Source organism: Neolamprologus brichardi, chromosome 4 (assembly GCF_056152115.1).
Source record: "Neolamprologus brichardi isolate AB-2024 chromosome 4, ASM5615211v1, whole genome shotgun sequence".
NCBI lineage: Eukaryota > Metazoa > Chordata > Actinopteri > Cichliformes > Cichlidae > Neolamprologus > Neolamprologus brichardi.
The window spans coordinates 11,019,310-11,046,886 of NC_142107.1; the positions used below are offsets into that span (position 1 = coordinate 11,019,310).

Below are 27,577 nucleotides of genomic sequence, written 5' to 3' on the forward strand. Positions count from 1 at the left end.
GTATGTGTGTGTGTTTGTGACGCTGCGTGGGGGTGTCCGCCTGATGTCATTAAGCAGGAGGGGAGGTTGAGCTAGCGGTGGGCATACGGGTGGAAAGCATAACAATAACGTCCAGGCTAGGACTCACAGCGTTGCTTTTGGATTGAAATACGCAGCGTTTTAAACTCCGGGCTTCCCATCACCGTGGTCCGGAGCAGGAGACCACAGGAGTCGGGTAGAGGCTGGCAGGCTAACGGACCGAAAGCACCAGATGCTATTCCAGCGGAGAAGGAGAACGGGGTCCCAGCAGCAGCAGAGGGTGATGGGTTCTCGTTTCCCTGACGGGTAACAACAAACCTGAGCTAAAGACAGAAATAAACGCGGATATTGCCAAGTGAGGGGAGCTTTCTTCTGTTCTCCGGCACCACCGTTTGTGTGACATTGTTCCTGAAATGCTAGCGCAGTTGCGGTCTCGGCCGTCGAGCAGCCTCTGGGCCGCAGCTCGGCACACCGAGCCCGAATCTGGGAAATAGCTAGCTAGCTGCCTGCTAGCCGCAGCTGTACCCCGATGCCGCTGCTGCTGCGGCTGCAGCTGTTAAAACGGATCCAAAAAACAACTCAAGCTGTTTGGGGACTCGGTGCTGATTAAATTATCGTTTTACATTAGCGAGCTACAGAAAGCACTTGAGATGTGATGCTTTTGTGCCTCGTATTTGAGCCTTTTGTAGCTGGAGGCTTTCGCTTGGCTGACGCGAAGGAGCTAATGTTGCTGCAAAATGCACAGCAGAACCACAACAGCAGGCTCCTGTTGAAGGGGGCGAGGTTGGACTGATAACGGCCACGGTGTCTCTCAGCACCTCCGGAGTCACATTTTGGACATTTTCCCACGTCATTCACAGCTTTCTCGGCTGGCGACATGGATAAACTAACGATCATTTCAGGGTGTCTGTTTCTGGCAGCAGATATCTTTGCAATAGCCAGCATTGCAAACCCGGACTGGATCAACACCGGTGAATCAGCAGGTAAACAAGGCTGGCCATTTAAAGCCCTTTTGTGGGAGTGTGTGCGTGTTCTGTCTTTATATTGCAGCAGTGTGTGCCATGAGGTGATCTAAAGAGAGAAATTTCCCATTGTGTGTGCAAGAGTTTCATCTGCAGCATCATCTTTTGTCTTTCACAGCAGCAGCAGCATTGTTTGTAAAGATGATCGGTTTCATAATTGATTAATCAGCACTTTGGACCTCCGACACAGACTTGTCACTACTTGTTCTTTTCAATCAATTGTTGAGCCTATATAGTGTCATAAACATGTCCATCATGAGACTGAGGGATGCTCCTGTGTACATCAATATCTACCTTGTTGACAGACAGCTGATGTTTGCATAGCAGTGGCTTATGTTTAGTCATTTTTGTAGTGAATGTTTCCCTTTTTTATGACAAAAAGGAGAAATAAATAACAGAAAAACATTTTTTAACATTAGTGTGTCACATTGTTTTCCAAGCATAAAACCCACCTGCAAACAATTACATGAAATTCACAAAGAAAGTGCAAGATATTTGAAAAGCTAGAGCTGGAGACTGTTTCTTTAGGAAAGCTGTAGAACAGCTGGCTGATGAAATGGTGAGCTGAGTGTGTTTTTAAAGTAATTTATCAAGGAAGAAAAGACAAATTATTGCTTGGACCACCTTGTAAAATCAGCCAAAGATTCCTTTTTTTGATTTCAGCATCTATAAACTCAGCATCTTTAGATTAAAAAAAAATCCAATCACGTTATTGCTTACATATTACTTTCAGACATTAAGAAGATTCACGAAGCACTAAAAGTAATCCTGAGTTAATGCAGTTGACTTGACTTTTGAAGCGACCTCCGTGTGATCAGTCCCATAGCCAGCATGTTTATTTGTGGCGCTCCGGCTGATTTGGGATGGAAGCACGTGCTGTTCGGGCCGTTGACAGACAGCTGCTACTCTTTGTTCCCTCTGCAGGATGACAGCTTAGTAACTGGGTCATGGAGGGTTCATCATCCACCAGTACACATGCACACTGCGTTTGCTTGGTGGAATAACTAATCTGCAAAAAAAAAAAAGTCTTAATAGGATGCTGATGAAATGAGGACGTTGTCTACAGTGACTTCAATTTGATCGAGCTGCGTAATTGGTCTCCAGTGCAGTTTAGTTCTGGACACTTTGTCTCAGTTCATCTAAACTTAGCACACTGCAGCCACAAGAAGTGTGCATGGTGACTGCACGCTGAGATCTTCAGTTCTGTACCTGCATGTGATGAAAGTTGAGCCATTGCTATATTTGAAGTGGAGGATTGTGATGAGTGTGGGCGTTGTTATTGGGGTGGATGTTGTACAGTGATCAGGTTCCCTGTTGCTGTCACTCTTCTCACTTCCCTTCACAGGTATCACATTTCTCTTTAATGACTGAGATGTGGCCACTCTTGGATGGTTTTGTGTGGCATGTGGGTGATAAACCACTCGTGTTCATCTTTTTCACACCTTTTAAATTGTTTTTTCTCTTGTCATTTTAATAATATATGAAGCATTTGAAATGCATAATAGGAGCTTGACGTAGGTTTACAATGAGTGTTAGTCAACGTTATGTAATGTCTTTTCAGTAGTTTCCCACAGATTTGAATTCTCTTTGTGAGGGTAGCACAGTTTTGTGAGTGTTTCAATGGAGGAGGGACAAGCACACTAAACAGTTCTGTTTATTAGGGCTCCTTGATTATGGTAAAGGTATGGTAATCATAATCTGAAGTATTTTGTTCAGTGTTGGGATTGCAGTTATTTACCATCATATAGGCATTGGAAAAATGTAGCTTTAATCTGTTTGTCCACTTCGGGGTTGTGAGTGGGCTGGATTCTGTCTCAGCTGTCCGTAGGATGACAGGCAGGAATGCACACTGGACAGGTCGCCAGTCTGTTGCAGGGCATTCATGCTCACATTTAATTCAGAATCCTCAATTAACTTAACCCATGCATGTCTTTGGACTGTGGGAGGAAGTCAGAGTGGCTGGAGAGAACCACCAACCAGACTGGGTTCAGTACCAGGAACTTCTGGCTGTGATGTAACCTTGCTAACCACTACACCGCTGTGCTGCCTGCAATTTCCTTAGTCTTTTAATTATATTTCAACACAACTAAAAAACTTAAAGGCAAAATGAGCACGTGATTGCAAAACAGTGTCATTTTCATTAGAATTTAATTTGATTAAATACACAGCCTTACAGTGGATTTATGTCTCTGTTCCCAAATCTGTAATGTCCACTTGCATAGGCTATTTTGTAAGTTCTATATAGATTCATTTCCGATGTGTGTATTAAGCTTTACTTGGATTGGTTGGATTTAGCAGCTTTAGCAACTTAAGGAGTTATACTCAGGAAGGGGGAACCATTTGCTGTTATCTATTGGGGTACAGAGAATAATACCAATAGAACCAATTGCGGTAGTCATGTAAATCCTGATATTATGATTTAGAATGAGACAGTTATTCATTACCACAATGGTGTTATAATTAACTGCACATCACTATATCAAAGTGCATTATTCCAACTCTTTCACTATACCAACTACAAAAATGAACACACATCCACGCCGGCACTTTCAGTGTATGTGGGAAAACTGAACATGCTTGTCATCATAGACACAAATCAAGCCCCTTTTAGCCCAGTGGTTCTCAGACTTCTTCTGCAGGCCCTCCCCTCTCAAAGATAAAAAATAAAAAAGTTCAAACTACTCTTTCCCATCCTTACAGTGAACCAATATAAACACACGCTAGCATTGCACATATAAAACTTCAGTGTGTGAAATTGCTGAAAAAAGGAATGCAGAACAAATTGTATTGTAAAAGTGGTGTTTTACCTAGTTTGGCTTCATTCTTGCCCACACAAACTAGGGATCATCATTTTTCATTGATTTTTCTCTGGGAACTATTTGACTATCCATCATTAACATCCTTCCAGGCACCAGTTAAAAAATATTTTAGGCAGAAAATGGTCTCATGAAGAATTTTTTATTGTTATGTATAACTTGAGTGTTTGAAAGGCTCTGTGGTCTTTCAGCATGTATGAGATATGCAGCATTACTTTTTGTGGTTTTTCTATTTCTATCTGACTTTTGGTGTTCGTTAATTTGCCTTAGGGCTACTTGTCACGCCTTAAGCAAACTTGTCCATGCCTTGCTAGCAGTGCAGAGCTTTCTTTAACATCAGTGCCTCACACTGATCCCTATATATAACTATGGGACCTCCCAGGAGTCTAAACCATTGCCTTCCTATTTTCAAAAAAAAAAAAAAAAAACCTGGACAAACTAAATATTTTTGGACAGCACTACTATGCAAATGAGATAACCTTTCATTTATGTATTAAAAAAAAAAAAAGAAGACATAAAGTAATTCCTGAGTTTATCAGTGTATCAGTGTATGCTGTTGCCATTAATTGGTCTACCTCGTACAATACCTTGTGGCATTATTTGAATCTATTAAGGAGTGAGAGTCCCTGATAACTCCTCACATTTCAGCCAGCTGTGTCCTTCAGCTTTGTTGTTGTCTTATCCGAAAGCTCAGTGCTTCCCTTAAAGGACCTCAGATCACCATCTTTGCACACGAGTGTATTTGTACTCGGAGCACTGAGAAGCGGTCATATTGACCTTTCTCAAGACATATGGAAGTTTTGCCTCCGTCTGTCGTGTGAAGGCATGACGAATAAGCGACTTAACATGTCCTCAGAAAATCATTTGGCACCGATTTCCTCTTCTTGTTATTGCCTGCAGTAATTGCAGTTGGGTTTGGTTCACGTAAAGACAACCCCCCTGTAAAAGTGCCCAGTACGAGGGTGACCACTGTTCTCCCTCAGCACTGCAGACAGAGTGGATCCATGACTTTGTCCTCACCTCAGTGTGATATTCTCAGGCCGTAACAGCTGAGGCTGATTTCCTGCAACGAGCTTGAAGACAAAGCCATTGTTATAGCAATGTCAGACACAAACTGTGACTCTCAAGAGCTCCGCCAACGACTGCCCTCCTGCAGATACTCGTCACTACAGTGGATGTCTTTCTCTTGAGCCTGAGTAACCTCTGAAAGAGTGTGTGCAACTCGCACTTAAAAATGCATAACACCTCTGTGGTTCAGGATGCCGGATCCAAAGCCGTTGATGACATGCGTACCATCGTTTTTAACTTTAATTTCAGTCTCAAACCTTAAAGGCAACCACTTCACAAAATCAATTTTGTACAAGTGCTCTTGTCAGTAGAGCCCACCAACACTTAGCGTTCCAACAAAACTCTTTCCTGAGATTACTTCGGATGTGTTTTATTGCATGCAGTGAGCTACTGAATGAGCTGAAATAAACAAAAAGTCCTGTTGATGTGCTCAGAAGGCAGTAGTAATGACTTATCAAGACTCTTCAAGTAAGTTCCTGACACATGCATTTTACATTTTTATCATCTTCTCATCACTTATTGTAAATAACCTACCCACTACAGGAATTTTCCATTTAAGCATGAGATGTTTATATTACCCCTAAGTGCTTGCTAGTCAGTAGCACTTATGTAATAATAAACAGACAAATTTATTTTCGACTGCATCAGCTCTAATATGCTTCTGTGGGTTTTGATTGCGCTCGAAAATCTAAATGGACTATGTTTAGAGTAGTTGATAATGGTTTAAAGTGGACTGATTTCAGCAACTTGCAAAAAAAATCATGAAAAAAAGATTGTAAAACCACAAACAATTACATAACACTGAAAGGCTACAGCAACGTTTGGCAAAATTACAGTATAGTGAGTCAAGTGCTGAAGAACCGCTGCTGTAATTCTGACAATACCTAAAATAGATGAAATGGGAGACTATTGAATCCTGTTATTTTAGGTGTCTCTTTTCAAAGCACAAGGGCACACAGTGTCATTGATACAGAGCAACTGAAACCGGTCTGTCCCATTATCCAGTTACAGGGCTGCAGTGCCAGCAGATTTGACCTGCAGTTTACCTGAAATGTTGGAAGGACACAAACACAGCTGCAGAGGTGGGAGATGTGACCATGTTCACCACCTTCAGGCACCGAATGTGTAGTCTTGAGGCATATAACTGAAGGCGATACATTTTTTGTAAACAAGGATCTACATGGCTACTTATTCTTTTATAATTTAATGACCTGCTTCCTGGAGAAATTGACGTGGTAACTTATTAACAATTAAAGTGTATATATAGGATGCGGCAGCTGCAGTTCTTGTTCAAGTGACTTGTTTCACAAAACTTTACATAAACTTTTTTTTTGATGATGACAGCTGAGTTGTGCTGCAAAGCAGCAGCACCCTATAAATTACATCACAGCCCTGATCAGTTCACGGCCTTTAAGCTATGTCCATACAGGAAGTGATTCACAGTAACGTGGAGGACCATTAGACATCTTTAAGAGACTTAAAGATGTCGTTGCATGTAGATGCAGTTGCATGTAGATCTTTAAGAGACTACATGCAACTGCCAAAAAAACCCCCAAAACGTTAGCAATATGAAGTGAGCAATTAAAGTGACTACTAGTGACAGTGCAGAATACCAGTGATTGACATATGACCTTGTACTAAATACGTTAGAGGGTTACCTTGGCAACCAGAGTCTGCAGTATCCAACTGTCACCTTGGCATCGTTCCCTTTGTGCACACAGCTTTTCTTTCTCCCCCAAAAAACTACGTTGTCTCTTACGCCATAACCTTACACTTAATCTGACATGCACCTAACTCATTTAACTACACACTGGGTTGCCGCAGCCCACAACGACTGAATGATGTGGAAGGTAACTGCAGGAGGTTAAAAGGGGGTTTCCAGTTGAGTGATGACGTACATTTCCTGCAGAAGTCTAAATCTTGGAATAAAAGTAAAAGGTGCGTCTTTTGAGATGTGGTAGTTGCAGCAGTAAGACGCAACTTTTGCTTTTGCTCTTTTCAGCTTTGCTACAGCTTGGAGAGTGTCTGGGGACAAGTCACCGTAATTGCAAGCTATGGGCGGCAGCGGCCAAAGCAATCCAAAGAGGTTTTTGGTGCAGCACTGTATACTTTTTTGCAACCAGTTTCACCTGACGACGACCACAACCAGCAGGTGTTTTCCTAGCAACTGGTAGTTATCAGGGAGTCGCTGATTGGTCTCTGGGGCCTTGGGTCCTTCTTGTGTTCTGGTTAAAAGTCAAAATGATTCCAAATAATTATAAACACACTAGCAATCACTTATTGGTGGGCTGATGGTGTCCTTTTTATATTAGTGAGTGTTTAGTAAATGTTTTATTTTTTTTTTAATTATTTAAATGCTTTTAAATTTACTCTGGATGGTAAGGTTTGTCCATTTAGCATACAGTCATTGTTGACTGTGGTAGTGAGGAAGGTCTTCATGAAAACTTCTTTGTCAGGCTGGTGTTTAAGTTTGGGGATTTATGTAGTTTACTCTAATTTCTCTCTCTCTTTTTTTTTTTTTTTTTTTGCAGCGACGAGCATCATTTTATATTTTGAGAAGTGTTTTTCTCTTTGTTTACGCTTTGGGTCATACGTTTTCATTCATGTCAGTGTTTGTATCCCATTTGTCGTCGGTTTGCCTTGGTTTACATGTGCGTTTGGGCCGCACACAGCTGTGCTCCACTGCCCCTGCATGTAAGTGGGCACTGGAAAAGCCTCCAGCAGCAGCAGCAGCAGCACCTGTTGACTGCCTTGACTTGCCTATTTGACGCCCACCACAGTTCAAAGGCCTGTTTGACTCATCCTTCCAGAGCTTACAAACATCAGCTCCCCCTGTGCTCTACTAATGACAGCATCATCATGCTGAAGATAAGCAGACACAGCGCTCATTTCCTCTCATTTGGCTCGAGACATGGTGAGAAGAGTGTTTTGATCATAGTGAGCACAGAGCTGACTGCGGGGTAACAGGGCGTGATGGGAGCGTGAATGTAAGCAGGGCATCAAATGGAGAATTGGCCCATTATTTTCCGGTAATGAAAGAGGGCAAAAGCCACGTGAGAATTGTTGGCGTTTGATTTATGCCTGTTTCTAGCAGGGTGAGGATGTGTTCACGTTACAGCTTGTGAATGTTTGCTCCATCTTGTATTCACTTTTAATTGAAGTATGTAGTGTGACTCATGAATTCGAGCCTCCGTTTCCTGTCTGGTTGTAATCATCTTCTGGTTCCGGTGGGCTCTCAAGTCAGAGCCCACCGGGCTGTCTTGCTGTGATGTGCTTAATCAGCCGAAAGAAACGCACATGCACTCGCTATGTGGCTCAAAAACTACAGCTGCTCAGGCTTCGTTCTTAGACTGCGATCTCTCTGCTCAGCATTATTTATGACCCCCCAGCAGAACTGTGACTTTTTGGCACTGGTTTTAAAGAAAGTTTAATGTGACTTTACCTTCCTATAGCACCTTCAAGTTGTTTAATCCTCACTCTGACCTGTTCTTATCTTGCCATTGCAGGATTTTATACACATGGACTTACTTAGGTAGATAGCTGCTTCTTCTTCTTCTTCTTTTTTGTTGTTGTAATTATTACTATGTCATCTTTTAGTATTAGTAGTGGACGATCCCCCTTTGCTCTTATTTTGAAAGTTTAGCCTCTGCTAGCCAGTCCTGGCCATTATAGCTAATATATTCAGAATATGTGAGACACTCAAATCTCCTGTTCCACCATCTTGGACTCCATCTGTAGACAGTAGTCCTTGTTCTGTACAGGAGAATTATTGGGAACTAACAAGAACCTTGAGCAAGTGGAGAACACTTCATGTGCTGCTCCACAGCGGAGAACAAGGACTCTTTTATAAAAAAAAAAAAAAAAAAGCATTTATTTATTTTTTGACTTGCTGTCTAGGTCATGTGGAAACATTGCTTTGGCTCAAAAGCGCCTTAGGTCTGATTAGTGGTTTCCACAGCTGCCAAAGCTGAACTACTGTGTCACATTTCTTTTAACATCAAACGCACACAAAAAAACCACAAAACCTTCGAGTTGAAGTTGCAGATATGCTGGCTGTAACAACCAAGAAACGTTGTTTGTAGAACTTCTTGATGCGTACTCAGTCAGGTAATTCATCTGGACGGAGCATCCAGAAGATCAGAATCTGGATGCTACGTCCAGATGAACAGAATCAACCTTTTGGGGTTGTTTGCAGAACTTTTTGACATGGACTAAATCAACTAGTTTTTCAACCACAAGATTGATTGAAGTTGATGTACTCAGCATCACAATATAGGGCACGTAGACCCATGCTGCAGCAGGTTAGTTTTTCGCTGAACCCAGATCAGCTCTTGACTTCAAAAGGAGGCCTAGTGTACTTATTTCCAGCTCCATTTTCCATAGGCTCTGTTAGCAAAGCTTTGCATTGTTCACAACTCACAGCGATCCTTATTTGTCTTGGTGCCACTCGTCAGTTGATCCACCTGAAATTTGTTTCTTGTTGGTGTGTTTGGACAAAGTTTAAGGTAGAACATTATGTGGTATCTTCAGAAAAAAGCTGCGCAAAACGTTGTTGTTGCTTTATAACCGTAAAATTTTAAACTAGAACAGTTTGTGCGCCTGTTTGTTGAATTGTTTGCCTGTGTCCATGTACCATAGCGTGCCTGCCTGCTGTAGGGCAGAAATTCCAAAGAGAGCTTGTGAAACAGCAGGAGGCCAGAGGATCCAGGGGAAATGGTCGTAAACCGGTGCCATTAAGATGTGCTATCAAACATTGGCCTAATGCTCAGCTGTTCCCAGCACCAGTCCTCACTCACCTTCTGTTCTTTAATTTGTTCAAGGTTACTCTATAATACTGGGCTGACTTGAGGAATAGACTGTTGAGTAAGCTGTGAGCCATTCAGGTGCCAGTTTTGTCATAAACCACGACCTCCTGCTTTTTTTCTTCTTCGTCTTTTCGCTGTTATTACGTAAGTGTTCTGCACAGTGAGAACTAAATTGCCAAAGCAATAAGGCAGACTGCGGGGTAAAATTGAAGGCAGAAAACAACATTTTTACTTGGTGGAGTGAGGCATATGTTTCATCGGTGGTGTTCCAGTGTGGATATCTCTCTCTCTGGAGCTGTGAGTTTTATAATGCAACACTTAAAGACTCCAGAGGCGTTTCTTTTGAGCCACTGGCATTGTTTGTGTGGGTTGTTGGCGTAAAAGCTATGCTTTCGTTTGCTGTTAAAAAGGGTACAGGATTTCCTCTGGACAGCCTGCAGAGCTTACTACGCCCCCAGGGTCAACAAGAGCACTTCTCTCACACAGGCTGTTTGGATTCAAGCACTTAAGCATCATATATTTAATATGTACCAAGGTTATAAAATGTCTAGATTTGGGTGCCAGACGAACAAAGTGCCACACTTGACCTTCTGAAATTCCAGCTTGCATACTTGTCTCACGCTTGCGTCCGCCCACCTGCCGAGCCACTGTTGAACTTTTATGATGTCGCCCACACAGCCTTGCCTTTTCACTGAATGGGGTTATTTTGTGGTCAGTGTTTACCACTGCTTTATTTTTCTTTTCTTAGATTATGTCCTAAAACAGCAGAGAAAATTATCGTAGAATTATTCTGAACATACTTTTCACCACCAGAGCTTCAGCTAACAATTACTTAACTTTCTTTTAGCAGTTTTACATATACAAATGGTGTTTTTATTTACTCTCTAGAGATTTGGCCTACAGTGGTGCTCTGAAGTTCACGGTCATTTTTTGGAGGAAGTTTTATAAAGACATGAACACAGCACACAAATAATCCTGAAGACAAATCTGTGGCAGAACTCTGAGCCAGGCAACCACCGAACTGGGAAACCCATACTGAGGCATTTGTATTTATTTTAGTACAGATGTAACTGTGATTATTGTATCGTTGGCTTACTGTAGCCATAATGAGCTAGGAACACTGATCGGGGCTTGGGAGGTAGAATGTGCCATCTACTAATCGGAAGGCCAGTTGTTTGATTTCAGGCACCTCCAGTCCACACATGAAAGTGTCCTTAGGCAACACTCTTAACCCAAAAACCATGAAGTGCGAGTGTGTGCATGATTGTTATAAATCCCTTTAAGGCATTGATTAAAGTGCTTTATCAGTTTATTTGTTAAAAAGCAAAAAAAAAGTAAACTACACAATTATTTTGTCCATGTTGCAGAAAGTTAAATCTCAGTGTTTGCTGTTTTTTGCAGGAAAAAAAATCATTATTTTCACCAAAACAGTCATTTTTTGCAGAAACCCAACTCACAGAAAAACCTACCCAAAGCTGTTTGGATGACTTAAATCTAAAGAAGTCTCAGTGTTGTCTGTTATTTGTAAAGGTGTTGGCGGACAAAGAGTGCTCACAGGGAAGAACAAATATTATTTCACTTCCTTTTGAAGTACTTTTTCCTGGCTCATAATTGGTCTTTAGGGGGGGTGACTACACATGAAAGCAAGATTGGTCCACATAGTTGCAGTAACCCCGTGCTACCTTATTTTGCAAAATTTCTGTTATTTCTGGCCATTTAATAAATAAATATGTATTTTGTGCTTGAGTAAATGAAACCCTTCTGATTTTTTTCTTCCTTAGTGCAAAGCCAAAACCTCTCTCGGAGGTTTCTTTGGGTATTTTTTTTCTTTTTCTTTTTTGCTGGATGCTGGCAAAACCCTGCTTGTCTGATTTCTGATGAGCTGTCAGCTTTCTAAACACATCCCCGTTCAGTTATTTACACATGGAAGAAATTACATGACAGCTCATCACGTTATGCCAGTGTGCACTATCCTCTGATGAAACCCCACCCTGAATCCCCCTCCACCCCACAAGTCTTTCCAGATAGACACTACTTAGCCCTGCAGTCTGTCGTCTGCCCTGAACCTGTGATCAGCAAAGACCTGAGCAGTGTGACGCTGTTCTGCTTACTCAGGTAGAAAATCCCCTCGAGGATGTGCTTTTAATTGAATGGTGTCTCCAAAGTGGCTGTACTGCTGGAGCATGATCCCGCTCTGAGTACTGGCCTTCACACTCTGGCAGAGGTTTGCTAATGACTCAGCCTGAGGAGCTAATCCATTTGTCTCCCATGCCTGATCACAGATGGATAGGTACTGTGGAACATTAGGCAATGTCATGTTTCTGATAGCAGATGTGCACTACTTAAAGTCTCTGGGCTCTAATTGTGTGTAGAAGATGAAAGATGGAGAGGGTGGATTTAAAGAGTAGGTATATTTTCTAGTCTTTAAAAAAACTTATTCATATTCGACACAGTGGGTAGCTCTGTATGTTTGATTTTTTTTCTCATATTTTTGCACTGAATGGCCTTCCAATGCAACCCCAAAAGGATTTCTGTCTTCTCCCAGGGAAAACTGGGGATCTTTTACTTGTTTGCCGATTGTGTGATATTGAGTGTTTTAAAGTGGCTCAAAATTTGTCTGATATTATTGCAGTTTCTTACAGCGTGTCTGCGATTAGCAACAAACCTGTGTGGGATACATCCAGTAATTGGCTGGATTGATTTAGTCTTCACCCTCTCTGCTTGAGTGTGAAAATGCAAGAAAAAAAATGCTGGCCACTGAAATAATTGGGCCCACCAGTGTGAAGAAAGTTAGTCCTTGTTTCATTTTCGTGGGTGAATTAGTGACATTTTAAGGATTTATGTTGGTTTTCCTCTCATCGTCCCTTCACCTGTTCCTTGTTCACTATGTTCTCAGTTTACCTGCGTCACATTTTCCTCTGCAGTCAGTGATGGGGGCACTTACAGTATTTGTTACTGCTTTACTGATTACTGTCTTTACTTTCTTTTTTCTCAACTTTTTCACCTGTGGTTTCGGTCCTTCTTCTTACTGGGACTTCTAGAGGCACAGTTACTGGAGATCTATGCTTCAGCATTAAATTTACACCCTAACTGCCAGTGCTGTGCAATACTACAAATTTTGGTGTTGATCCATTACCAGCACGGTCAACATTGCCGATACAGATACCAATACTGATACTCCTATATGTGGGGGGGAGCAGTGTGTCATGATTAATGAGATGAATTGTCATCAATTTGCAAATTCTGAGCATATTTTAATGATTACTAAATCAAAATAATTTTTACTTTCCACAATAATTAGTTAATACAACAAAACACCTTTCAGCTTTTTGTGTATTTTGAAACAGTTGATCCTCTTGCACTAGTATCGATCCAATACCGATACCAGCATTGGCACTATCGATATTTGCATCAATCCACCCACCTCTACTAACTGCAAACCTCTCTGAAACCCTGTGCTGTCAATGTAACTAAATGCCAGTTTGATGTATCATCCACTTCTATAGCTTATATCATAGCTTCTATGAAGATTCACCACAGAAGTCTGAATCAGGACTTAGTGGGTCTGTGAGGTCAGGTTTCCACATCATTTATCATTTATTGCTGTATGTGAATGACAGTAGCTGTGATTTCCTGTTGGCTTATTTACAGATTACATCCTCTTTATGCTGGAAGTGGGAAATGAAGTCTGCAGTGTGTCTCTGTCTCCCTCCTAACTGCAACCCTGCTGTGCGAGTGATTAGCAGTGGAGCTGAAACCTTTCCCCCTCCCATAGCTTTGTAATATATTTTTGGATTCGTTAAGAGTCCTGATGCAGATCATCTGAAAACAGCAAATACTTTTGTTTCATTTTATTTATTTATTTATTTATTTATTTGTGTGAGAAGGGCGACTTAAAATGTCTGCTTCACTGACCCTCGTCGTCTTTCTGCAGGAGCCCTCACAGTCGGACTGGTCCGGCAATGTCAAACGATCCACGGACGAGACCGGACTTGCATCCCACCAAGGCTGCCCCCAGAGTGGGTCACCACACTGTTCTTCATCATCATGGGCATCATCTCCCTCACAGTCACCTGTGGACTGCTGGTGGCATCACACTGGCGCAGAGAAGCCACCAAATATGCCCGCTGGATCGCCTTCACTGGCAGTAAGTGAACATTTTCCCTGAAACTGATGAGACGACCTTTAGAAATCCCCCTTCACCACACCACGTCAGTATATTTATGCATCTGTGCAGAGCAGCGAATAATAAAATGGGAGGAGGTTAGGTTGAATCGATGTGGAAATTTGGTTTTAGCCGAGTCTTGCACTTCCTCATTTACATGTGCGATAATGTGCACGGCAGCAGAAACATCCGAGGCTACGCACAGGATATCAGTCAGTTTGTGTTTTTCAGAGTGATGCGAGGACCTGCGTTTGTGTGTGTGTGTGTGTGTGTGTGTGTGTGTGTGTGTGTGTGTGTGTGTGTGTGTTTTGTTGCATTTGCACATTTATGAGAATTATTTTATTTTTTTTATTTTGTTGCATTCTTGTCGATTATGCTTTCTCCCTGAAGCTGATATTGAGTAATGCAGTTTGTCTGGTACCTGAGTGGGTGGCTTATGTGCCACGGCAAATCTCCCTCTTTGCCTTGAAATCGCAGCTCCTCTGTTTCCCCCCCCTCCCCCCCCCCCCCAGACATGATTTTTGTAAAGGTACGCTTCCACCATTCGATAAGAACTTCCATCTCGCGTACTGACTGTGGCTGGGCTGGTTTCGTAAGGCCGCGTAGGAGGGTGGCATTTGATTGGTCAGACAAAGACAAACTGAACGTACTCGTACAGATGCAGCAGTGGTATGTGAAGTCACAATGCCCTGCAAAAATTGTTTGAAAGCCTGTGTATTTCTTTTTCTCTCTCCATAAACATTGACGTTTCTTTTGCCTGCCTGGCCGATTGCGGAGTCATATTTTTTTATTTTTATATTTTTTTTCCTGATCATGTGATGAATCACCGCTTTTCAGAATCCCGATTTATTTTTTTTCCCCCCGCTGCACAAACTGCCTGTCCGCTAATCACAAAACAGTGTTACATGCTAAAATGAAAGCAGTCGAGTCATTGTTTAACGACTGTACTCAAAGGAAAGTAAGAGCGTTGCCATGGCAATTGTGAGCAGTTGTTACCCCCACCACCACTATCCTCCTCCCTTCCCATGTACAGCTTCTGCTGGGCATATTAGACAAGAGGTATATTTTTAGTTCAGCTTTAAAGCATGAAAACGTTTACCAGCAAGGAAATAAATGAGGAAAAAAAGGTTGGAGGAGGAAAAGACTTGTGATCTATTTGAGAGATGAAGCTACGCCTGTGGCAACAGAGGGAGAAGTGATAGAAAAGCATCACTTTTTCTATTTTTAGTACCGCCATTAGTTGGCACTTTAGAGACTGATGGTCTACCTGGGATTCTCTTGTAACTCTTGAGCGGGTAAGGTGGATGAAAAGGGGAGAAAAGTGCTTGATGTTGCTGAATCTTTGCTGTGATGTCTAAAATATTTCATGTGGTTGAGAGAAGGGGGGGGGGATTAAGTGAGAAAAAAACCGGTGTGATGGTAAAGATGGCAAGCTGAGCGAGTAATCTTGTTTTTAGACATAAAGTGAGAGGTTGTTGCCCATGTAAGGATGCAAATGGAAAGAGAGGAATAAAGTGAAGCTGGTAGCAAGAAGGCAGGGCTGGTTCATTTTGGGCAAAACAGGTGATGAAGGTTGAGAGGAGGTGGGCAGTGTGTAGTGTTACTGGCTCCAGGCCATCGGGACGTGAATGGACAGCTTTGTGTAACTGGCACAGGCCCGCCTCTGTGTATCGCTGTGTGCACACCAGCAGCGTTTTCCCCAAAGTATGAAGGTCATCTGTGGGGGTGGAGTGGATGTAGAGTTATAGAAAATGTCATTGTTAAGATTCGTTAACAGTAACTGCAAACCATTCGCTAATTAATGAAGTTAGAAAATGAACAAAGCTGCCTTTTCTCTCTCTTTAGATACTATTTACAGCTTTTTTTTTTCTTTTTTTTTTTTACCACTTTAAACAGAATCATTCTTCTAGATTTAACACTGAACTGGTTTCCATGGATTCCAACTTTATTAAATAGCCTATTGATCCTTTTTTAATTGTGTTTGTTTTGCAAGAGAAGCCATTCAGATCCTGCAAATTTTGAATTAAAAATCTGTGATCCATCCTAAGAAAAATGAGTCAAGGCATCAATGTCGTGTTTCAAATATATGAGTTGAGGAAATCTTGCGTTCATTCTTAAAGGGGGTTAAAAGTCAGGTTTGATTTATTCAGGCAGTCCTATCTGAAAAACTAGCATGTGCTTACACTCCCTATACAACAGTTGTACTGAAACATTTCACAGAAAGAGCTACTAAATTATCCTTTTAGAGCCCAAAAGATGCACTATATTGCCAAAATTATTCTCTCATCTGTCTTCACACACATATGAACTTGAGAGACCAAGTTTTGTTATGCCGAAACATTACGAGTTCCTTTCACTGGAAGTAAGGGGCTGAGCCCAACTCCTGGAAAGACAACCACACAAAATCCCCCCTCCACCAAAGTTTACACGAGCAGTGAGACTCGTCCATCAGGACTTACTTATGGAAATATAGAGTATATGCTGTGCATGAAAATCTTTGTTATCTGCTGTTTGGTTGGCTCAACCCGTGCTGCCTGCTTCTAAATGACCTCTAACTTATCTTTGCAGTATCTTGTTATTTAAATCTGTCACATTTCTGATGCAAAGAGTCATCTGTTAATGAGCAGCATCGGTCTCTGTAGTGATACACTAACAAGCAAGTGCAGCTCTCATAGTTGCTGTTAGTGGTTACTGCTGCAGATTAGACCTGTATATTCGATTGTCTGGATTTATTAACACTTCAGTCTACAGCATGAAAACCGTGACACTTCTCCCCAGATGTAGGGAAAACGCTGCACCGGTGAATTCATATGTTAAAATAATATTCTGAATAGTATTTAAAAAAAAATCAAATCAGCATCCTATAGAAAAGAAAATGTATGCATAAGCAAGTTGAACAAGGGAGCAAAATAACTACTTGTAGCATGAGTAATGTGGTAACTGTTACTCTTTACAAGTATTTGTATTAATGATTAAACCATAAATTATTTTTCTAAAGCTCTGTTGCCATAAGAAAGAAAAACGGCATATTTTGTCATTTGAGCAGGTTTCTGCTAATTGGAAGCATCATTGCTGCTGAAGCGTCGATCTCTGTCCCATTCAGTCTTGTGTGTTGAAGTATCCTTGTGCAAGCTTCTAGGATGCATCCATTGACGTGTGTGTGTGTGTGTGTGTGTGATTATTAAGTTAAAAGGATTTAGGCAGAGAAAGGGGTTTATGTATGAGTGAGTATGTGTAAATGGGTAAATGAGCATTGTGGAAAGAAAGTGCTTTGAAAGCTCAAGTATTGTGCATTTACTATTTTAGAAAAGGTGCATAAATGATTAAGTAGCTGATGGTTGTTTTTAGATGAATTTTCTGTCAATCAACTAAAGAATTAATCGGATAATTGCTGCAGCTCTCTTGTTTGAGTGCAAAGAATGACTGCTTCTCTGAAGGCTCCATATGTCACTGGTTGAAACACTTAAGAGAAGCGTCTGACCGTGAAGTGCACTTTGCTCAAGTTTTCAGGTATAACGCTGAGTCGTGTATTTTTGGCTGCCTTTTAGCTCGCCTCACGAATAAACACATGTCCGGAGTAATGAGCGGGCATGAATCTAAACTCGAATTGTGATGCAAGTTTACTCTGCTGGGATCTTTTGTGCTCACTAACAGACGGGAGGCAAGCAAACCGGTAGGTTTATGAGTAAAACCTCATCAGATGACGCAGGAATTTTTATTCGTGATGAAAAACGGCTAATAGGAGCACAACACTGTAAAACCGGTTTATTAGTTAGTAAAATACCTGCGTGAATGTCACACTCGGTTAATCTTGTTTAGATTAAATGCAGGCGCAGTTACAGCTTGGTTGCCAACCCATAAATATTCCTAGTTTTATTATATTTTTGGGGTAATGTGGCAAACAGATAGGCACGACTCACTTATTGGATTTGTATATCTTTGCCTAAAGGGAATAAAGCGTATAAAACTTTAAACTGTCTGAAATTTAAATTGCAGGAGAATCTAAAAACAGACTCTTTGCTTTATTTTAACAGTTTATAGTCAGTCTGTTATTTTATGCATATTCTACATCCTAGTAAAACCTTTAATCTGTGAATTGCAGGAATTAAGTCTCAGATTTTTCTTTTTCAGGAAACTGTATAGCGAAACATTAAAATTTGTTAGTAAGTTTGTCCCCAAAAAATTGAGACTCGGATACTAAAATTAACATTAAGAAACTCATTTGCAACAATATCGATACTAACTTTGCTGTCGTGCCTCCTCCGCTTGACAGAAAGCACACAGCTCCTTCTCTCGCTAACAGCTGAAGTAGTTGATGCTTTTAACACTGAACAATACTTCAGGAGGAATTTAAAGAGGCCAGTAAAGCTCATGTTAACATTAGCCATTTAACTATTAGCAGTTACCCGATAGCCACATTAGCCAATTGTTATTAACATTCGGCTAGTGGACTGCAGCTCATGGATGGAAGAGTCCTGGTGGTGTAGTCTTGTTGGTGTCACAGACACATGGGGAAGCGGCCAGGACTGTGCAGATCTGCGCCGAAGCCGTAGATGAACTGAGGAGAGAGTCCAGAGTGTGGAGAACAAAGCCAAGCAAATAGTGAAATCCAGAGCAGAGTGATTACGCGGGGTTAAAGCCCGAAAAGCAGAGCGGAGGATGTGACGAGCTGCAGACCGAGGTGGATCAGGGTGAACCGTGGATGAGAAAAAGGCTGCAGTCAGATGTGGACAGGATGATAAACGTTTCTACTTTTTCTACTTTAAAATAATTGATTAAAATGCGTTTCTTATTTTTGCTGTAGCGAAGTGTCAGGTCAGCTTTAACATGCATCCAGTGACTGATGCAGTCTACCACCTCTTTATTTTAACATAACTAATACTATACTTTATCCAAAGATCCTTTTTAACTTTACCGTAATACGTTTTGTGCAATAATTTAATGATTTAGATGCGTTAGGTATTTGTTTATTAGTAAGTTTTAAAATATATTTTACCTCCACCATCTGAAATGAAACTATGTAAATAATTTCTAAAATGAATAAAACCTCCAAACATAATTTTAATTAGTTACTTTAAAACTAAATCTTCTATGCTTTTGTACCCCGTGGTATAGAAAATGATATTGAATATTTTTCTGGGTATTGGTATAAAGTATGAAATTCTCATTCTTTGACAACGCTACTTGTAACCCAGTCATTTTTAAAAGCAAGCATTGCTGGGCAGCTATCCTGGTGTTGCCTCCAGGCAGTTATTTTAAAGCCCTTCTAAACTTTAATTTTTAAAGCTCACAAGGATGAAACTGCATGTATTATAATTTGTTTTTAAAACATGATGTTTTGGGGCATTTTTCCCTTTTATTTATTTATTTATTTGGACAGTGAAGCTTTTTTTAAATAGGAAAGTGCGGCTAGATCTTTGGGGAAGACACACAGCAAAGATCTCTGGGTTAGAATCGAACCCAAACCGCTGCATCGAACCTCCGTGACACATGGTCACCTGCTTTTTCAGGTGAGCCAAACTGCCACCACTTATCTGCATCTTTGTGACAGTAATGAGTTGATACGCCTGTCACCACACAGTTAATGCTGTTTTGAACTTGTATTCACACATCAGTGCAAGAGCAGGACCGGCTCATATATTTCACAGTTCGGATTTGTTATTGGCTCTTCGGGGTAAACTGCCATCTTCGCCGTCTGGCATTGATTTCTATTCAGGGTGCTTTGAGCATTGCATTTCTCTCCTATAATGTCTGTCTAATCTGAAAATGGCTCTGTATGCTTTCACAACATTTCACTATGACATAACCTCAATAAGTCAACAGGGCTTCTAGAGTACGGACACACAACTTTTTCTAAACAACAAGGAAGTCACTCTGAACTGATGTAGGAAAGGACACCTAATGCAGTTTCCGTTTGCGGTGTTGCTGCTTCAGGCAGTGCAGAAAGAAGTGTTGATCTAAAGCAAAAGAAATACACAAAAATGGTGAAAAGCTCTTTGATAGATCAGTTATTTTCAATTACTTGAAGCTATTCCACAAATTCTGCACAGCCATTGATTTGGATTCAAAAGCCACAGTTTGCTTTGCTGCTTAACGTCACTGTGAGTTACATAAGTTGTTTCAACTGGACCTCGAGCTTCAGTTACAACACTTTCAAAGGAAGGAAGAGAAAAGGGAACCTTTGCTATTGGCAACAGCTTTGTTATTCAATTTTTCACCTACTTCCTGGACAGTTTAATAAAACCACACGATGGCTTCATCCCTGATTTCTGCTGCGCTTGCTCTGCAGCCGCTGACTTGCCCACTATGTGTTGATCAGAACATCTCACTGTTTATTGAGAATGGTGCCTGTTGCAAATGCAGCGATTCCCAGCATGCGGTCAACGCACCGAGCTAATTGATCCCACTGGGCTTGATGGTGATTGTCAGAGCTCACCAATCAGCGGAATTGGATTTGCAGAAGGAAACCAGGTTAACACAGAAAAAGAAAAACATGTCCCATGGTAGCTCAGCTTCTGTAGGGGCCCGACCTCTACATCATGTACTCGGAAGACACACTGAGACATTAAATTCACAGAGTTCTCCGATATGTAGCTGTTTAATAATAAAACAAGGAAAATTATCTGGTCCTTAGCAGGTCGTAGATGAAATACAGTATATGTAATATTACACTCGCCATTTAACAAGAAATAAATGCAGTTGATTAACTGATCATCAGCAAGTGAGAGCTTTGGCTGTTTGCAGATGTGTAGCATTGAGGTGCCAACAGAAAGCCATCATTGCTGCTGATGCTGGGAGGAGCTATGAGGCCATTTTGAAACAATTTGAAGTTTATCATTGTGCATCGAGAGATAATTCACAAGTGAAAAATATTCAAGACAGTCAACAATCTTCCCAGAAATCCCTGTCCCAGCAAGTGCCACCCCAAGGTCATACTGTGCCTCAAGTGGCTCTGTAAATTTTTTTTTAAACCTTAGTGCTACAGCTCTACTTCATCACCATCCATTTCATAGCTGCTCAGAGAAGCTGCAAAAAAAAAGGGGGAAAGAAAAAAACCCCAAGAGCTATATCTCGCTCTACAGGCCAATTAGATGTTAAAATTCATGGCGGCACAATTGGGTTACCAGAAGAAATCCTTTTTCTCTAAAGAGAAGAGGGCAACACAGGTCATACAGCAGCACAATGATCCCAAATATCAAAGCAAATATACAACCGAATGGCTGAAAAAGAAAAGAAACAAGGTGTTGCAGTGACTCAGTCAAAGTCCAGACTTTCACCTGATTGTTATGCTGCAGAGGGACCTGAAGAGAGCCGTGCATCAACAAATGCCTGTAGAGTTCAATGAACCGAAGCATCATTGTGAAAGGAGTGGGCCAGAATTTCTCCAGAATGATGTGAGATACCGATAAAGTCATTTAGAAAAGTTTCTTTCTTTGTTTCTTTGTTTCTTTTTTTTTCAAGCTATTGCTGCTAAATGTGGTTTTACAAGCTCCTGAATGCTTTTAGTTTTTGTCAACTAAATGTCATCGGAAGTTGATGAAGGCGATTAAAATCTAAAGTGTAAACTTTGTTGTGTTTTACCAGGGAAAGTTGCTCCACACAGTTTAGAAAGCATCTTATTTTCCTTGCCATCAAATGTGAAATGCATCTACCCATCTCTTCCTCCTAAATGTTGACATTTTGTCGCATTTTCATTCAACTGGGAGGAAAGGAGTCAGGTGAACTAATCGGATCACCTCCAAACTTGTCCTGCCTTTCCACACTTCTGATTGGATCTAGTCTCCCCAGAACAAATTTAATCTCGGTTTTTATTCAGTGACGAAAGTGTCAATATTTGTATGAAATCCAATTAATGTATTTGCTGTCGCACATTTTGGGGGGTTTATTTTGGGTCTATATTACGGTTGAGTTGCATTGTGGGTAAAGTAGTTGATGGAGTGGAGTTTACTGTCCTATACCTCAGCCTTGGAAATCTTCTCTCTTTCTCAGAGAACTTTGTGTATTTGTTCTGTTCTGGTTGGTCGTCGACGGCGTTTCCTTCAGCATTGCTTTTGCTTTTCTAACTTAAAATCTTAAGACTATATCTTTTCTACTTTGATGAACACGTTTTTTGTGCCTGACTAAAGGTTCAATCAGTAAATCACACCTCTCATGTAACATCTAGTGGCAGTCTCAGGAAACTACAACATCGGCAAACGTGTCATTTCCACCACAGCTTCTAACATTTGTACATTTGGTAAATCCCTTTTCTGGATTTGACTTGACTTGCAGCGTATAAACAGAGCTGCAGTGTGCTTGTTTAGAAAGCTTAAAATGTGATTACTGATCTGCACCTTTAAGCTTGTAGAGAAATGTACTGTGTTAATCAGCCTGAGGTGGCATAAAGAGCTTGTTTATGGTTCTTCTGAGGAGCATTTACTGAAACTAATGCTACATTCTGCTACTCTGGGAAATGGTGTCAATTCATTTTAAGCTCGAGGGAAGAAGTTAATGATTTACCAACAAATAATCCACACACAAACGTTACAAACTTGAAAGCTTAAATCAAGCCCGTTACTGCTGGGTGGCTTTTTTTTTTTTTTTTTTTTTTTTTCAGAGATTTGCTAAAACATTTAACTGTGGAAAAATGCTGCATTCAGGTGCTGTAAGAAATATTATTTAAATATAAGCGATGGCAGAATGGAAGCATAACTGGCAAAGAGGACGATTTCTGGGATATTTGAGACAAAGGTTTGGAAGAGGACGTTGACATGGTTCCTTAGAAAATGTTGCACATTTATTAAGAACATCACTCAAAGTTCAAACAAAGTTAATCAGTATTTTATCAAGAATTTGATGCTGAGCTGCACATCTGTGAACAACAAACCTCTAGTGCGTGCGTGCGTGCGTGCGTGCGTGCGTGCGGCTACTCTGTATAAATGCACAGCATATTAGTGGTTTCCAGCCTTTCCGTACTGTCAGTCCCCCAAACGCTCTTCAGTGATCTCATGACCTCACAGGTTTATTGAAGATGAAGGGAAAAAAAATCCTTTTGTCACCTGAACTTATACTTTTTATATAAGTTTTTTTATATAAGCACTGAATCAGGGTTTCTGCTTCCTCACTGGACAGACGGACATCTCTGACGTTTGCTGAGGATCAAGTGTCTCCTTAAATCTTTTTGAGCAGTGTATTAAAATGTGACCGAAAGGTTATAAGTTATTGCTTTTCCACTTTCTTGGTTAAGTTTCACTCTAATGATTGTAGCGCTGTGTTTACCTTGTAGTCATATATGATGTGCTTTTAAGTGTTTTCAGTGCCTGCTTCAATCTTCTGTCTATAGAAAGTTCCAGCTGCTGCTTCCATGAACACGTCTCTCTCTGAGTGTTTCATTTCTCAGATTTTCTGCAGTCAGCTGCTGATCATGAACTGAATGTTGAAGTTTTCGAGGTATTTTCAGCGATGTCTGCGCAGCTGCCCTTTTTGTTTCCTCTTCGGAGGAAGATTTAACTAAAAATAGAATTGTCTCATTTCTACAGGAGACGAAATTTGGTTTGGGCGAGCTTGGACTCAGGCTAGTGTATGCTTGTCAGACTAATGTATAATCTATGACGCACATTAACATTACATAATTGACTGCCTCTGCCTCCCATCTTTGTGAAAATGCGAGGCAGAGTTATCTGCATGCCATGGGTCTGTTTGCTTCTGAAGGGACAATTACACCATTTGAAAGGCGGTGTTGTATCTCACTAATGAACTCCCGAAAATTGAAGTCAGTTTGAGGCTATGCTTTCTGCTCAAGCTGATGAGGTTAGGCTTAATTTTCTGAATCCACTGTGGAGAACAAAGACTAGAATAAGAGCTGACACTCCTTTAGTGTCATTTATCAGTTCAGTCTGTCCCCAGAGCTTATTTCACACACAAGATTTCAGTGCATTGAGGAAAAGCTACAGATTAATTCGAGTCATCTTTTAAGGAACTAATATTTTTCCTCTCTCCCTCCCTTGCTTCCAGTGATCCTGTTCTGCATGGCGGCGCTCATCTTCCCAATAGGCTTCTATATCAACGAGGTGGGAGGCCAGCCGTACAAGCTTCCCAACAACACGGTGGTCGGCTCCTCATACGTGCTGTTCGTCCTCTCCATCTTCTTCACCATAGTGGGACTGCTGTTTGCAGGCAAAGTTTGCCTCCCGGGCTGAGGACTCCAACGCTGTCGCCTCTGGACTGACACGAGAGGCTCTGAAAATGTCATGGGATTTAAAAAAAACAAACAAACACACATGCAAAAATGACTGAAAATCAAAAACGACTAACTCTGGCCAGAAGCCTGAAACGGGGGAAGTTTCTGCTTATGTGTCGAGGGACCGCAGCACCGTGGAGTACCCAGCGACTAAAAAGACGAATAAATGAACAAAACACTAAAAGGGGACATGGACGCAAAAGGTTGGGGGAGTGCGAGGGCAGCCGAGGCTGCTGCAGCACCCTGCCACTGTTGATTTAAAAGAAAAAAAAGAAGACAAAAAAAAAGAAAAATGGTGTCTCTCTGTTGTTCTGTTGGAAAGGGTGCTTAATGTGCTGCTGTCATGGCAACCGCGACCACAACGCTGGCGCACATTTCTTGAGGACCACTAAAGTCACTCCTCGACATGATTTCCAGCCACCCGCCCCACCTCGCCGCTCTCAGCATCATCTGCGCCGTCACGACCGCTCCTGTTGCTGTTTTTGGCTTCTCTTAGCTATTTTTAGTTTTGTGTTTTTTCTGTTGTTGTACAATTTGTGTTCTTTTTTTCTACTTCTTCTTCCTCCCCCACCCCCTTTGTCCACTGAAGTTGTTTGAGCGTTACTGAGGTTCACTGAGCTGAACCCTTGAAGGAAACCCTTCGGGGGAGGTGGGAGATTGCAAAAGCTTGGCTTTAGAGTGGGGTTTATTCTCTCCTGTTACATTTGCACAGCCCCAGGTGTGTGGGAGAGGTGAGCAGCTGAGGTCACAGCTGTCGGGGGGCCACACACGGGCTGCTGTGGATGAGAGGAAGATGCAGGTGTGCTTCCTCTTTTGTCTCCAGCCGGCTACTGCTGAGGAACAGGTAGCCCCAAAGGGGAGGCTGACCTCCCTGGGCAGCAAAATACAAGGTCAAGCACCATTAAGGAGAATGCCACTTACTGTAAGACCTTGCATAGTGTTATTAATAGCAGCAAAGTATTAGTGAGTGTAGACAGCTCTGCTAAGCCATCAGCTAACGCCATCATGCTGATACACTCCCACAGCCAGTAACTAGAAGACTGTGAATTTAGAGAATAATCATCATAAACGCACTTCGTATTTATAGTAATACACTTAATTGCGTTAAGCACAGCCACACGCCTAGTGGCCTTTTCAAAGTATTTTGTAGGGATCACTGCAGTGTTGCATTTTTCTGCGGGTTGGGAGCTTCCCTGAGTGGAAGCTGGAAGTTACAAGTGGTGTGAAAATAACATGCGAATGCTAAAAAATCAGTGGTATTCTCCTTTAATGTTGGACAGGAAGTAAGTGAGCCAGGAGCAGTTTGTTCTTTCTTTCTTTCTTTGTGCATCAGTGAAGGGACTGCAGGTCAGGTCCATGCATAGGGGGGCTGTGCCTCGGTTTGCTGCTCGTGATGTCTGTGAATGCAACACACACATACATAAACGCACACAAATACAAAAATATATTTACCCTTGCAGGGTTTTTCCTGGCCTGCAGTGAACTTTCAGTGAGTTATTTTCCTGTAGGTTTGAACACTTCGCATTAAAATTAAACCTTTAATTAAAAAAATAATTTGGGGATTCTGGCATAAGGTCTTTTAAAGGAGCCCAAAAAGTCCTCTGTGAGGGGGAAAGCCCTGCACACAGTCTGCGCTGTGTGCAAGCTAACATGGTTTTATTGTAGTAATTACTTTATCAGTGTCCAGATTAATTTGGACCACTCTTTGCTCACCACAAGTTTTTAGCTGTCTTGCCTTCATCAGGGTGATGTCTGAGGTTGTTTCTGGTCTCTTCCTATAAATAGAAACTGCATAAAATACAACAAAAAGAATGCTCCTTTAACAAATATAATCAATTAGGAGGTTTGAACCATGTAAATGGGACAATATTGCAGTGCTCTGTACCATTTATACTAACAGTGAGGGTGCAACTACAGTAGTTGCCACTCAGACACATCCTCCTCGTCAGCACTGGTATAAGAGTAAAGGTAATAATCTGTTAATTTCTGAACTTTTATACTGATATATCTTTAAAGGAAGTAAAAGAACCAACACAATTGTGTCTTCAGCCCAGCTGGGCAGTGGTAGCACCAGTGTAATGCTACAAAAATTGAGAAGTCCAGGACTGGAAATGTTAGCCTGCACTAACAGATGTCACGTTAATTTTGTCGTACACGTTGGCAGACGAAGGTTTAAAGTCACAATGATCCTCAGGCAAGTTTTGAATTTACTAGAAGACTCTTAGTTAGGATTTAGAAGTGGACTTATCAAGGTTGATTTGATATGGATAACATCCTTGGGACGTGCGAGTCTCTCCAAAGTTTAAAAAAAATATATATATATATCAGTGAATGTTGAGATTGAACTGATAAGTCTGACTTCTGTCCATCGACACAACCTCGTAGCTCACACACTTCTGGTTTAAACACGGCACCAAATTCAAACAGATACAGTGTATCCATCCTATCTTCCATTGGCCTTCACAGAGCCTTTCCTTAACTAATCAAATAAAAATAAAAAAAAGTCACAAGAGGCAGAAATGATTCGTTTTCCACCAGCACTGGGGTGTCGGCGCAGGATGGTTGGAACTACTGTTCCCACTGGGCGCGTTTGGAGCTACTGTAAGAAATTCAGCAGTGATTGGCAAATGCAGCCCACTGATTTGTCCAATGTGATTTTTATCTTCTTCCCACGGAAATTACCCCATCAAACCTGTCAAAAATGTGAGCCAGTTCTTCAAAAATACACCAAGGCAGAACTGGCCCCGCACCAGTGCTGTGCTGGTGGGAAAAGAGGTGTCACTGCTGAAGCTGGAACCAGCAGCCAATTAGCATTTCTGATTTATTATTGAAATAGCTGCGGATTCATTCTCCTTCAGTCATTGCAGCTCTTTCACACATTCATAGCATACTGTAAATGTAGGGAGCATGCAAGCTGCTGACCCTAGGACCTGTCCTGGAATGTGTGTGTGCGTGTGTGCGCGTGTGTGTGTGTGTGTTGAACAGATCGCAGTCGCTCACTCGCCAAGTCTTAGACTTTTTGTTTTGTATTTTCTGTTTCCTGCTCAACTTTTCTTACTCTCAGTCTGATGATGTATACTGCTATTCTGTACACTTTGCAGTGCCCTGTCTTGGTTGGTTCAGTATTGTGCCATGACCTACTTCTTTTTTCTTTTCTTTTCTTTTTTTAAAATAATGTACAGACACAAGAGGCAGGATTTCTGTATTAGAAAGCACTGTGCATTCAACAGTATAGGTAACAGACATAGAAGCACCACAAATGTATAAAAAAGAGAACTTCTTACCTCATTGTTTTTTGGTTTTTTGTTGGGTTTTTTTGTTTTGTTTCAGCTATTATTTTCTAATGGTGGCAACATGTGTGCCCTCTAATTTGTCTCTTGCCTTGATCGGATGTCTACACGTAAAGCCTATGATCATAGGAAATTATTTATCACTGAATAAAAAGAGAAAAGTGGGTGTGTGTG

General features: G+C 41.3%; 1 protein-coding gene across 1 annotated transcript; it reads left to right on the top strand.

Moving 5' to 3' along the window:
* Nucleotides 1–4: 4 nt before the first annotated feature.
* mosmoa (modulator of smoothened a) lies at nt 5–27,577 on the top strand. The gene is made up of 3 exons (XM_006791461.3): nt 5–1,001; nt 13,664–13,876; nt 23,888–27,577. Exons 1-3 carry the CDS (start codon nt 896–898, stop codon nt 24,070–24,072), a joined length of 504 nt encoding a protein of 167 aa, XP_006791524.1. The 5' UTR covers nt 5–895; the 3' UTR covers nt 24,073–27,577.

What these genes read in the sequence shown, in the direction of transcription:
- mosmoa (XM_006791461.3), top strand. Translation starts at nt 896, where the DNA reads ATGGATAAACTAACGATCATTTCAGGGTGTCTGTTTCTGGCAGCAGAT. An exon ending in CAACACCGGTGAATCAGCAG is followed by an intron (nt 1,002 to 13,663) that starts GTAAACAAGGCT and finishes GTCTTTCTGCAG; the next exon opens with GAGCCCTCACAGTCGGACTG. An exon ending in CTGGATCGCCTTCACTGGCA is followed by an intron (nt 13,877 to 23,887) that starts GTAAGTGAACAT and finishes CCTTGCTTCCAG; the next exon opens with TGATCCTGTTCTGCATGGCG.